This window comes from Gekko japonicus, unplaced genomic scaffold (genome assembly GCF_001447785.1).
Source record: "Gekko japonicus isolate JY-2015 unplaced genomic scaffold, Gekko_japonicus_V1.1 scaffold2806, whole genome shotgun sequence".
Lineage (NCBI taxonomy): Eukaryota > Metazoa > Chordata > Lepidosauria > Squamata > Gekkonidae > Gekko > Gekko japonicus.
Window position 1 is genome coordinate 130387 of NW_015160920.1, and position 14493 is coordinate 144879.

Here is a 14493-nt window from a genome sequence, read left to right on the forward strand (position 1 = left end):
TAATAGCCACTGATGGACCTCTGCTCCATATGCTTATCTAATTCCCTTTTGAAGCCGTCCATGCTTGTAGCTGCCGACACTTCCTTTGGCAGTGAATTCCATTCCAAGCTCAATAAAAATAAAACCTCCCCCAGCAATGTCAATCAATCAATTTATTTCTACAGTCCTTAGACCAGTCATCCACAGCAATGTCACATGTGGTGTCTTGTCACTTCTGGAACAAAAAAACCCAAACAAAACCAAACCCAGAAGTGACATAGGGTAGCTCTAGGAATTCCGGCAGTTCCTAGAGCTATCGAGGGTTGCCAGGTCCCCCAGGGGGGCGGGGTTTTGCCTGCTCGACAGGCCCCTTACCTGCCCAGAGAATGCAGGTCACGGAGTCAAGAAGCAGATGGGAGGTTCTAAAAGAGCCAGTGGGGCCTGAAGTCAAGTGTTTTAGTGTTTATTTAGTGTTTGCTGTGGGCCGCTTGCGTCTCCCAAGCCCCCAGTCGTGGTGGGGGATCCCCTGACCCCAGCTCCTGAAAAATAAAAATAAAACCTCCCCCAGCAATGTCAATCAATCAATTTATTTCTACAGTCCTTAGACCAGTCATCCCCAGCAATGTCACATGTGGTGTCTTGTGACTTCTGGAACAAAAAAACAAAACAAAACCCAGAAGTGACATAGGGTAGCTCTAGGAATTCCGGCAGTTGGTAGCTCTAGGAATTCCGGCAGTTCCTAGAGTTATTGAGGGTTCCCAGGTCTCCCAGGGGGGCGGGGGTTTGCCTGCTCGACAGGCCCCTTACCTGCCAGCCCGGATCCGGCCACCGGGGGAACCCCATCCCCAGAGTGCAGGGATCGCGGGGACATACCCGGTGTGATGACGTCACCCGGAGGTGATGTCATCGTGCCGGGTACGTTGTGGAGGGACACCTGTGAGCTGTGGGTTCTGACACCGACACGATGACGGCAATTCCGGATGATGTCACTGCAGTGCGCACGCAAAGTGTGCACGGTGAGGATGCCTGGAGAGGGGCCGGGCCTCCCCCACCAGAACAAAAGTAAGACGTGGCAACCCTAGAGCTATCCTCGGTCACTTCCGGGGTTTTACCGGAAGTGATATGACACTGCCGTCAACTTCGTACCCCCCATTTCCCCACCCACAACCCTGTTGCCTAGGGCTGCCGCAGTAGTTCTACATACCCTGCCAGAGTAGTTTCTCAGTTTGGTGAGTTCAGGGAGCAGAAGCTCTGAAAGAGGAGTTCTGGCCCTTGAGCGTCGCCCAGCCCTTCTGGAAGAGCTCTCTGAACTGACACTGTTCCAACCTTCACCCGCTTCTGCCTTCTGCTTGACATAATGAGGCCATTCCCTGTTTTAATCTCTATTATTATTTCTGTCCCGGGCAGTTTTCTCCTCGGACTGCCTGGTCCTTCAAGCTTGACAGTAACAGCTGCCTGGAAAGGCCTGTAGATACCTCGAGCCGGCCCCTCGGCCTCTCCTCGCCATCGCCGAACAGGTTTTTTTGTGTGGCCCACATCTGTCCCAGATGCGCTGACTCCAGCTCTCCCTCGGCCGGCTGTTTTGTTCTACTTGGACCAGAGCGTCCCAAATAAATCACCGTGATCTGGCAGGGGTGAAGCCCCTAGACATTTCGCCCAGAAGCATTTGCGTTAGGAACGGCAGCCAAAGTCACTTTACGAGGAGGCTGATTTATTAGCGAGACCAACCTCGGAGTCTTTGGAGTGCTGCGGTTTGCAAAGAGGGGGACGCAAAGGGCGTCTTGCAAGCGCCTTCTTCCTTTAGTCCCACACCAAGGGGCCATTATTGGCCAGCTGCTATGACTTGGGCAGGGATTATGACGCCACGTGGTCCCCAGGTATTCACGAGATGCTGTTGGCTTTGATTTCACTCCATCACGCGGGGCCACTACCTTATACAGGGGAGAAAAATGGAAGGGTGGGCAGTTTGGTGTAGTGGTTAAGTGTGCGGACTCTAATCTGGGAGAACCGGGTTTGATTCCCCACTCCTCCACTTGCACCTGCTGGATGACCTTGGGCAAGCCATAGTTCTGTCAGAGCCTGTCCTTGAAAGGGCAGTCCTCAATGAGCTCTCTCAGCCCCGCCTACCTCACAGGGTGCCTCTTGTGGGGAGGGGAAGGGAAAGGTGATTGTAAGCCGCTCTGAGACTCCCTTGGGTAGTGAAGGGCGGGGTATAAATCCAATCTCCTCCTCCTCCATGACTCAATGCTCCCTCTAAGCTGTGTAGTTTTTGTGAGCAAAAGTTTTGCTTTGTGAGCTACTGGCATTAAAGCTGTGAGTGAGCAATTTGGCCGCTGCATATATTAGTTTGCTCTGGAGCCATCCTTCCTGAGCTAAGTAAAAAAATGTGTGAGCCGGAGGCTAAAAAACTGTGAGCTAGCTCATGCTAACTCAGCTTAGAGGGAACACTGCCTGTGAGGCAGGTGGGGCTGAGAGAGCGCTGACAGAAACTGCTCTTTTTCAAGGACAGCTCTTATCAGAACTATGGCTTGCCCAAGGTCATCCAGCAGGTGCAAGTGGAGGCATGGGGAATCAAACCCGGTTCTCCCAGATTAGAGTCTGCGCACTTAACCACCACACCAAACTGGCACCAAACTGGAACACTGGCTCAGATTCCAAACCAACCTCAACATTATTATTTTTTTTAATCGCACCTCTGAAATTAATTGCGGCGAGGAGAACAAAGTGTGGGCTTACATTATTGTGGGGTGGTTTTTTTCCACCGCAGTGACACGCTACTGAAATCCAGTTATGAACAAAAACTAGTTACCGGGGTTGTGCTCTTTTTTCACTTAAAGCAAATGGTGAATGAGTCTAGTCTCTGGACACGTCTTATCCTACACTCCACAATACCGACACAAAGAAAGAGGGAGGAGCAGGGATTGCTGTGTCCCGTTCACCTCATTTGGGAGTCATGGATTTCACTGTTACCCATCAATTTACCAGTGGGAGGTAGAGGACAGAGGGAAGGATATGGGCCTCAGCAAGGCAAATTTAAATCCCTCGTCCTCCATGAATGGTCTCTTTCTTACTAAGAACATAAGAGAAGCCATACTGGATCAGGCCAGTGGCCCATCCAGTCCAACACTCTGTGTCACACAGTGGCCAAAACCCAGGTGCCATTAAGAGGTCCAACAGCGGGGCCAGAACTCCAGAAGCCCTCCCACTGTTGCCCCCCCCAAGCACCAAGAATACAGAGCATCACTGCCCCAGACATAAGAACATAAGAGAAATAGCCCATCCAGTCCAACACTCTGTGTCACACAGTGGCCAAAACCCAGGTGCCATTAAGAGGTCCACCAGCAGGGCCAGAACTCCAGAAGCCCTCCCACTGTGGCCCCGCCAAGCACCAAGAATACAGAGCATCACTGCCCCAGACATAAGAACATAAAAGAAATGGACCATCCAGTCCAACACTCTGTGTCACACAGTGGCCAAAACCCAGGTGCCATTAAGAGGTCCACCGGCGGGGCCAGAACTCCAGAAGAACCTCCCACTGTGGCCCCGCCAAGCACCAAGAATACAGAGCAACACTGCCCCAGACATGGGTGTTCCACTTATACCTTGTGGCTAATAGCCACTGATGGACCTCTGCTCCATGTGTTTCTCCAGACTCCTCTTGAAGCTGTCTATGCTTGTAGCCACCACCACTTCCTGAGGCAGTGACTTCCACCTGACTCCCTTTGATCTATTCTAACCCTACTGCTCATTAATTTCACGGAATGCCCACGAGTTCTTGTATTGCGACAAAGGGAGAAAAGTACTTCCTTCTCTACCTTCTCTATCTGATGCATAATTTTGTAAACCTGCATCAGGTCACCCCTCAATCATCGTTTCTGTTGTGTAAGCCTGAGGAAGTCGTTGTCCTCAAGGAGATCTTACTGCAAAGGTTTTGAAGCGAATCCAGTAACACCTTGCAGAACAACACAGCTACTCTCCAAAACTTGCTTCAAAGGGTTATGATGAGAATATTTACTTTCTTCATTTCCAGCCTACCTTTCTCGCCAAGACTCAAGGCTGACTGCACAATGAAGAACAATGTATACATTGTAAAGTCAGGGGAAGTCACTGTCCTCCAGGAGAACTTGCTTCAGGTGGGTAGCCATCCTGGTCTGAGGCAACAGAACAAAGTCTGAGCCCAGTGGTGCCTTTAAGGCCAACAAAGTTGAATTCTGGGTATGCACACTTGGTATCTGAAGTAATGTGCATCCATACAAAAGCTTATTCCCAGAATTAAATTTTGTTGCTCTTAAAGGTGCCACTGAAGTCAAACTGTTGCCTCAGAGGGTTGTTATGAGAATATCTATCTGTCTGTCTGTCTATCTGTCTACCTACCTACCTGTCACCTCTCATCCATCACCTCTCATCCATCTATCCATCCACCTGTCACCTCTCACCTCACCCATCCATCCCTCCATCTATCTCCTCTCATCCATCCATCCATCCATTAGTCCATCACCTCTCACCTGACATCCACTCATCCATCCGTCTATCACCTCTCACCTGTCATCCATCCATCCATCCATCCATCATTTCTCACCTGTCATCCATCCATCCATCCATCACCTCTCATCTGTTATCCATCTGTCCATCCATCATCTCTCACCTGTCATCCACTCATACGTCCGTCCATCACCTCTCACCTGTCATCCATCTATGCATCCATCATCTCTCACCTGTCATCCGTCCGTCCATCCACCATCTCTCATCTGTCCTCCATCCGTCCGTCCATCACCTCTCACCTGTCATCCATCCATCCCTTCTTATCTGTCATCCATCAATCTGTCTGTCCATCGCCTCTCACCTATCATCCATCTATCTATCCATCCGTCCGTCCATCCACCATCTCTCATCTGTCCTCCATCCGTCCGTCCATCACCTCTCACCTGTCATCCATCCATCCCTTCTTATCTGTCATCCATCAATCTGTCTGTCCATCGCCTCTCACCTATCATCCATCTATCTATCCATCCATCTGTTCATCCACCATCTCTCATTTGTCATCCATCCGTCCGTCCATCACCTCTCACCTGTCATCCATCCATCCATCCATCCATCCAACCATCCATCCATCCATCCATCCATCCATCCATCCATCCATCCAACCATCCAATTCCATTGTCTCTTGGATGTCCCAATCTTGTTGACTGTATTGATTAATTCTATGTAATCTGCCTTGAGATCCACTGAGAGGGGTGGACTATAAATCACATAAATAAATCCATTTCATATATGCCACCCACCTTTTCCGCTAAGACTCAAGCTGGATTGCCAATTAAAAGCAATGCACCTATTGTAAAGGCCTTTCCGGATGCATTTATTTTAGAATCTTGTGCCATGCATGTTCACAGTGGTTTACGACATCCAAAATTAAAACCAGTTCCTCTTGACTTCTCTGACAGTTCCCACGCACCTCCAATCTGTACTTCCTGTCTCTATTTTGTCTTCATAATTATAAACTAAACTGGGGCTCTTGGTTCACTCGGGGCTCCAACTTGCACAACAACTCCGATACGAACTGCAAGAATGCAGTTAAAATTAGACGTCCTTTCATGAAGATCTAACCTTCCGTCTGCCTGGGAACCTGGAACATCACACTCTCTTTCACAAAGAAAAGTGTGTCATGTCACCAAACCCGCCTTCCTTTTGCACCAAGTAGTCAAGAGGGTTTATAAAATTTAAAGTCTGCCAGCAATGGCTTATTTTGTTCTTTAAAAATCTAAAATCTACAACCTGACTTCCAGCTCCCAAAATGAGCTCTCTGGGTAGCTTACGTTCCTAAAACAGATTTTGTTTAAAAAAATAAATGATACCCTATTGGAAAAAATAATTGGGGAAAAGAAGCAAAGAAGCCAGGCAGCAGAAAATTAGAACCAACAAGTAAAGTCTAAACAAGGAAGTCTTTGCCAGTGGGATTAGGTTTTGGGAGATCTGGATTCGTATCTACATTATCCCACTGAACTTGTTGAATGACTTCAGGCCAGCCACTCTCAGCCCAAAATTTCTTTCTGGGGTTGCTGGGAGGATAAAGTGGATAGTAAAGGTAAAGGTTGCCCTTGCTCGAAAGCCACTCGAATCCAACCCACTCGAATCCAACTCTAGGGATGCGGTGCTCATCTCCGTTTCAAAGCCGAAGAGCCAGCGCTGCCCAAAGATGTTTCCGTGGTCATGTGGCCGGCACGACTAGACGCCGAGGCGCACAGAACGCTCTTACCTTCCCGCCGAAGCGGTACCTATTTATCTACTTGCAATTTCTTGCTTCCGAACTGCTAGGCTGGCAGGAGCTGGGGCCAGAGACGGGAGCCCACTCCGTCGCGCGGCACTCAGGTCTCGAACTGCTGAACTACCGACAGTCTGCAGTTCAGCGTCTTAACCACTTGAGCCACCGCGGCCCCGGATAAAGTGGAACAACTGTGTTATTTGTTGTAAGTTGAATGGAGGAAGTGTGGGACAGTATGGTAACAGATACATTAGAGGTTGGTTCCACAGATTTTTTTTCTGGTAACAGTGGACCCTTCCCAGAACTCAAAGAGCTTTCCACCAGGGCAAAGTGATGGTACCACTTTATTCTGCTCTGCTTAGACCTCATCAAGAGTATTGTGTTCAGTTTTGGGCACCACAATTTCAGAAGGATATAGACAAGCTGGAACGTGTCCAGAGGAGGACGACAGAGATGGAGAGGGGGTCTGGAGACCAAGTCCTATGAGGAAAGGTTGAAGCAGTTGGGTATGTATAGCCTGGAAAGGAGACGACTGAGAGGTGATATGATAACCATCTTCAAGTATATGAAGGGCTGTCCTATAGAGGACAGAGCAGAGTTCTTTTCTGTGGCCCCAGACAGTTGGATCAGAACCAGCAGGTTGAAATTAAATCAAAAGAGTTTTTGGCTAAACATTGGAAAGAACTTCCTGACAGTCAAAGCGGTTCCACAGTGGAACAGGCTTCCTCAGGAGGTGGTGGGCTCTCCTCCTTTGGAGGTTTTCAAGCAGAGGCCAGATGGCCATCTGACAGCCATGTGGATTCTGTGAACTTAGGCGGATCGTGAGAGGGAGGGCAGGGAGGATTGCATCAGTATTTAGTTCTGGTGGCCCTTTCTTACACACCCAAGGAAATGCTGGTCGCCACTTTGGGGTTAGGAAGCAATTTTTCTCCAGGCCAGTTTGGCTGGAGATCCTGGAGATTTTATGTCATCTTCTGAGCATGGAGTAGGGGTCACTTGGGGTGTGGGGGGAGGTATTTGTGAGTTTCCTGCATTGTGAAAGGGGTTGAACTAGATGACCCTGGAGATCTCTTCCAACTCCAGGGGTCGTTTCGTAGAAAAAGAGCTAGGGGAACTCATTAGCATAACTCATTAGCATATGCCACACCCCCTGAAATCACCTGAAGTGTGTCATAAGGCCGCCCCCCCACCCGACATCACCGGACGTGTGTCATAAGGCCACACACACCACCCCCAACGGTCCCGGCCGCTGCCACCGACCTTGCAGCTCCACTGCCGAGCCCCATGAGGGGCCCGGCGGTGGACCTGCAAGGCCGGCGGGAGTGCAAGGAAGCCCCGCGAAGACCCTCCCTGGCCCCAGGCAGGCAGGGGTGGGGAGAGGCAGGGAGGAAGCAACTTACCCTCCCTCTTCTCCTGCCTCCTCCTGGCTGAATGAGGGCCCGAAGCGGGGCGGCCGGAAGCAGGGGGCGGGGCTTCGTCATGTGCCCCGCCCCCCGTACCTCACCCGGGGGAACTGCGATCCCCCCCAAAATGACCTCTGTCCAACTCTATGATTCTTTTTTTCTTTCTTTTTTAAGAACCATCCTCAAGACCTATTGTCCAAGAAGACCTTGGAATGTCCTCTGCTGAGAAGAACGCCACACAGAGCTAAATCCCTGACTCATTCCCAATCACCGCCTGCTAAAGAAATGCAAAACACTACGGCATTCAGATGGGTAAATTAAAATGTAATTATTTTCGGTGCTGCTTAATGATGAACAGGTTTGCAAGCGTGAGCGTTCCTGACAGCAAAGACCTGCTCAAACTCCAGTGCTCCCAACCGAAAGCAGAGTATTACCATTGCATTTCGACTCGTGATTAAGTAAACTTTCAAGGCAAAAAAAAATTGTATATTGCAGCCTTAATGACTTTGCTTTAATAAGACCTAAACTTTTAATTAACCTGCCAAGACAAATTACAGCCGATAGCTCTCAGGTAACTGCCGCAGACAGCAGAGACTCAACGCCAATGCCTCTTTGGGGAGCAGGATTAATGGCGAACTCGGAGACGAGCCATCCTTTTGCAGACGAGGAAGGGGGGTGGGAATCAGACCATTAAATAATCATTGTGGTTAGAAGAATGCGAAGTGTTAATTTTTTACGAGAGGGCCTGTGAATTACAAGAAGATGGATTAAGAGATATGAAACGTGGCTGGCTCGGTTTGGTAAAAAATATGATCGCGGTACGGGTGGCCACCCCGTGCGATTGTATCGGGAGTCTCCCGGTACTTAGTGGGGTTTTAAAAAACTGACTTGAAATAATGCCGTGCTCAGCTTTCAACGGAGCAGAGACCCCTGTAGCGTACTCGGCTTGGTGGCCTGCCAAGATCGAATCACAAATCAGCCACAAACACCCTGGATGGCCACCGGAAATCTAGACTGGCTCTGCCTTTGCTCGCTATTTGCAGTAGGCCAAGAAGAATGCAGTAACGCGGGGTTGTAAAGATTACTGAGAAGAAGGACATGAAAACCTTCCAAAGGTGCTACAGAAGAAGAAGAGGAGGAGGAGGAGGAGGAGGAGGAGGAGGAGGAGGAGGAGGAGGAGATGATTGGATTTATACCCCACCCTTCACTTAGAGTCTCAGAGCAGCTTACAAACTCCTTCCCTTTCCCCTCCCCACAACAGACACCCTGTGAGGCAGGTGGGGCTGAGAGAGCTCTGAGAGAACTGCCCTTTCAAGGACAGCTCTGACAGAACTATGGCTTGCCCAAGGTCATCCAGCAGCTGCAAGTGGAGGAGGTGGGGAATCAAACCTGGTTCTCCCAGATTAGAGTCCATGCACTTAGCCACTACACCAAATGGTAATTATTAACCATGTCTGGCAGTAGTGATGGAAAGTGACATCAGGTCACACCTGATTTATGCCGACCCCATAGGGTTTTCAAGGCGAAAGATGTTCAGAGGTGGTTTGCTATTGTTTGCCTTTGAATAGTGACCCTGGACATTCTTGATGGTCTCCCATCCAACTCCCAAACAGGGCCGAACCCTGCTTAGCTTCTGAGGTCTGATGAGATTGGGCTAGCCCTGGGCCATCCGGGTCAGGGTTTACAGTAGAAACCGAAGGGGCCAACTAGTCCAAGCACTGGGGATATGGAATGGTGTAGTACAGCCTGATCTTGTCACATCTCAGAAGCTAAGCAGGGCCGACATTTCAACTGGTGACCACCAAAGAAGACTCTGTAAGGAAGGCAATGGCAAACCACCTCTTCTTCTCACTTGCCTTGCTGAGGTTACTATGAGGAGGAGGAGGAGATTGGATTTATACCCCGCCCTTCACTACCCAAGGGAGTCTCAGAGCGGCTTACAAACTCCTTTCCCTTCTCCTCCCCACAACAGACACCCTGTAGGTGGGGCTGAGAAAGCTCTTGACAGAAACTGCTCTTTTTCAAGAACAGCTGTGCCACAACTATGGCTTGCCCAGGGTCATCCAGCCAGGTGTAAGTGGAGGAGTGGGGAATCAAACCCGGTTCTCCCAGATTAGAGTCCGCGCACTTAACCACTACACCAAACTGGCTGAGTTGGATGTGGCTTGACAGTACTTAAGGTACGTATTCCAACCCCCAATTAATGAAAGACGTCCAAAGCAAGAGCAGCTCTGATAGATTTCTGTCCAGTATATTTGCTCAAAGACCTCTACTAAGGCCCACCACTGTTTGATAGTTCAACTGTTGTTACTGATACGAGATTTCTTCTAATATTCAACTGAAATGGGCCCTCCTGTAAATTAAACCGATCCAATCCAGCCTCGCTCCCTGGAGTAGCGGATAACAAGTCTTTGCCCCCGTCTGTGTTATCATCAGTTGCAGGAACAAGTGGATTTCTCAACGTCCAAGGCCATGTTACTCATTAGAATTTCCACTGCATCTCTTTCTATGTCCTTTCTGTGACAGACCTTATGTTTGAAAACACATGGAAATCAGGAAGTGAATGGCGTTGAGAACTGATTTAACCAGGATTCGGACATTAGACAAGACACAGGTGACTCGTCTGAGAATCTTACAACCTAAATGCAGATGTTGGTGGAATGTGGCAGAGGAAGGGGACACAGGTAACAAGATATGGATGCGAGGAAATATACATATACGTTTTCACAAGTTTGCTTAAGCAGATCTCCAGGAACCTGACAACAGCAAGCAGATGACTCACCAGGCCTGTAGCCAGGATTTTTTAAAATTCTGGCTACAGAATTAAATTTAATTAATTTTTTAAAGCCTTTAAATAAGTTGGGGGGCACCCCGCACACATCTCCAAGCGAGCGCCACAAATAAAATAAAAAATTGGAAGTCGGGGGACTTTGGCAGTAAGTCGGGGTGCCGGGCTCCAAGATGCCCCACCGTGGCTACGGGCCTGTGACTCACCTCACTCAAGCATAAGCCCCTCACAACAGAACCATGTGCTTCTAGTGCACTTAACCAGAAGCTAGGAGGTTTTCACACAGGTAAAAAATAAAAGTAAAGGTTCCTTTGCTCGAAAGCCAGTCGAATCCAACTCTAGGGTTGCGGTGCTCATCTCCGTTTCAAAGCCGAAGAGCCAGCACTGTCCAAAGACATTTCCGTGGTCCTGTGGCCGGCATGACTAAACACCAAGACGCACGGAACGCTGTTTCCTTCCCACTGAAGTGGTACCTATTTATCTACTTGCAATTTCTTGCTTTCGAATTGCTAGGCTGGCAGGAGCTGGAACTAGAGACGGGAGCTCACTCCGTCATGCAGCACACTCGGGTCTCGAACTGCTGAACTACCGACCTTCCACAGCCTGCAGTTCAGCGTCTTAACCACTTGAGCCACCACAGCTCCTTTCACACAGACCCCCAAACATCTCAGAAACCACATCACTTCAAGCAAAGACAAACTTACCCCTCTTTGCCTCTTGCACCAATCCCAAGTTCAACTCCCCTGCTAGAAGCCCTGTTTGAAGCACCATTCGCAAGCCCCACAGGAATCCTGTGTGCCTTTTACAGGGTCAGTCCTCTAATGAGCTCTGCTTTGCAGCTGAGAGCTGCGGCTACACCCCAGGAGTCACTGATTGTATACTCCACATAATTCAGTAACCGGGGGTCATTAATTCTTAGAGTCGCCATAAGTCAGAAGCAACTTTTTTTTTTGCCCCCCATATGGGATTTTTTAAAATTTGCATTTTCTATAAACTACATACTATAAAACTACAACAGAAAAAGGGAAGGGAACTACAAACTATGGATAAAAGTAAAGAAAACCCACTAAAAACCCAAGAGATGGTGGTCATACAAACTGCTTATCAAAATTAGCTTTAGCTCATAATTCATTTCAAGTTCACTGAATGTGGTCATCTAACAATCAATTTATACTAATAATATGAGTTTAAACACCTCTAATTCTGACTTCTTAAAAAGCAATAAAAGGTCCCGGTCACACTGGCCAGAGAACACGGGGGGAGGCGTGGCTTTTCGCTCCGCCGCATTTGTGACCCAGCCGAATGCGATCAGACTCGATGGCAGGGAATCGGGGGTAGCATTTTGTCGGTGCACGTTTCCGGCGCGCTTCATGCAGAGCTGGAGTGATCAGACAGAGGACGTCCATCTGTGGCCCGTCGCAAGCGGGTAATACTGGTGTTTCTGCAGTAGCTTTGAACTACGGATCTTCGGCGGGATGCGATGGCTTGCCAACGGGTGCGTGACGCTTGCCAGACGTGCTGGTGTGATCGCGCCTGTTAAATCTGCCCCGCATCCGTGAGTATCCCACGGCAACTTCTGTGTATGATCGGAGCCTAAGACTTATATCAATACATTTTGAGAGCTTTTAGAGTGTGAAAACATCTTATTTTTTATACTTTGGCTTTCTCAAATGATAGCTTTTCTTCGGGGCAGCTGCCCCTAATTTAGAGTCTAAGTCCTCGTCTGAAGATGCCGCTCCTAAGTTGGAAGCTACTTGATGGCACGTAACACATATAGGGGCGTGAAGATGCTAACATCTGCACACACAAATGTAATTCCAGACTCAGAGGCTGCACTGTTGTGGGAAATGCTTACTAATTACATTCAGCTCGGTGCAAAGAAAAAAGTGACAGACCACCCTCGATACCTGGTTGACCGGAAAGACATCCCTCCACCTTCTGCCACCTCCAACCCCGTGTTAGGTCCTTACCGATGGCAGTGGTGAGAAACAAAACCACCTCGGCTTCTTTCCCATCATTGTAGAAGGCGAGGTGCCACATTCCTGAGTCCAAATACTGGATGAATCCCGTCTCGTGGCTGGCCAATGGCACAAAGCCCTTTTGTTGGCGCTGAGGCCCTTCCAGGCTCCTTGCCTCCTGAGTGAGTAGTCGCCTCCCGTCGAGCAGTTCCACAAAGTCAAACTGAAACACAAGGGAAGGACGGACAGAACGGTCAGGTCAAAACGAACAGAGCTAAGGCAGCATTGGACGTTTTCCAGTTAAGGTTTTTCGCACCTGTAACCAGGTCATAAGTGGACAGCCACAAGGGGATGGACTCCCTGGCATGTTAAATATCAGGTCCGGGTGAAATTTCCGAATAGGAAGGGGTTGCGGGTATCGAGGACTCTGTTGATTGTTTAAGCATATTTGATCATAACCCCGTTGAAAGACGAAGACCTCACCTGACTGCTGTTAGACATACCTTGGTAAGCTGAAGACTAGACTGCTGTAATACATTCTGTATGGTTGTGCTCTTGAAGACTGCTTGGCACATAGAGCAGGTGTTAGACACTGCAACCATACTGGCTATGGTCAGAGCAGAAGACATACAGAGGTGGTTTGCCATTGACTGCCTCTGCACAGCAACTCTAGAATTCCTTGGTGGGTTCCCATCCAAGTACTAACCATGGTCAACCTTGCTTAGCTTCTGAGATCTGATGAGATCGGGATAGCCTAGGCTACCCAGGTCAAAGCAAAAGGCATACAGAGGTGGTTTGTCATTGCCTGCCTCTGCACAGCAGCCCTTGAATACCTTGGTGGGCTCCCATCCAAGTGTTAACCAGGGCCAACCTTGCTTAGCTTCTGAGATCAGGTCAGAGCAAAAGACATACAGAGGTGGTTTGCCATTGCCTGCCTCTGCACAGTAACCCTAGAATTCCTTGGTGGGCTCAAGTACTAACCAGGGTCAACCTAGCTTAGCTTCTGAGATCTGATGAGATCCGGCCACCCTGGGTCACCCTGGTCAGAGCGTAGTAATATTACTGCTTAAGAATTTTTATCCAATGACACTATACTACTTTGAATTTTTGAACAGAAATTATTTTAAAGCTAAAAGGCAGATATAAATAATGTAAATGCATAAAAGTACACATTAATAATTGGGGAGAAAAAGGAATGGCTTGATAGGGCATGATATAGGTTTGATTTAGCCAGTTAACGAATATATGATAAATCTATCTCATCACAAACTATTAATATATGAGTAGACGTAAAATTAGTTTTGGACTGCAGCTGTAATGGAAGAGTAACTTGCTGGTTCTGTGAAATTCCAAGGGTATAATACATTTTCTATTTTTCAGTTTAAGAATAAGGATAAACAGAATATTCGTGTAAGTTCGGCTTGATTCGCACAATCAGAACCTGTAGGGCTCTCAGCATTCTGTGACTGCGCTACACGAGCACTAAGTCCGGCACAAAATACTGCATCTTAAGAAGCTCAGTTTTCATTTCAAAAGAAATAGAACTAGAGCACAACCCAGCCAATGCTCATTCTTCCGCTGAGTCCGAAGGGTAAACATGGGGACCTTTCTCAGTTCCACAGGGCCTGCAAGACGGAGCTCTTCCGCCAGGCCTTTGGATAGGAGCCGCCGCCACTGCTCAGCCCCAGCGACTTAACACCAAACTAACATTGGATTGCCTGGCCCCTAAGGGTGGAACGTAGTACCAAACACCGCTCTAGGATAAGATCTAGGGTAGCTATGTCAGATAAGATCTCTCTTTTCTTGTTTGAAATTTTGTTGTTATTTGTTGTAAATTGTTTATTTTATTGTAATTTATTGTTTTTAAACCATATGTTATTGTTTTAACCGGCACTCGTGCCCTGTAAGCCGCCCTGAGCCTTCGGGGTAGGGCGGGGTATAAATTTAAATATAAATAAATAAATAAATAAATAAACATAACGCGTACTCAAATCCCACCCATAGAGTTAAAAGGGGGAACAGAAATGGCTTGAGTGAGTCTCCATGGGTCAACAGAGCATCTCCTTATCAAAAAAATTAAAGACATAACAGGAATTTTAATTCCAA

At 48.3% G+C, this 14493-nt stretch overlaps 1 protein-coding gene across 1 annotated transcript in view; it reads right to left on the reverse strand.

Moving 5' to 3' along the window:
* LOC107121622 (teneurin-4-like) overlaps positions 1-14493 on the reverse strand; it is a gene marked incomplete at its 3' end in the record, with an annotated part of 181711 nt that overhangs the window by 112300 nt on the left and 54918 nt on the right. The window contains exon 4 of the mRNA XM_015424576.1: positions 12400-12610. Coding sequence (XP_015280062.1) covers positions 12400-12610 — 211 coding nt within the window. The remainder of the gene's footprint in view (positions 1-12399; positions 12611-14493) is intronic.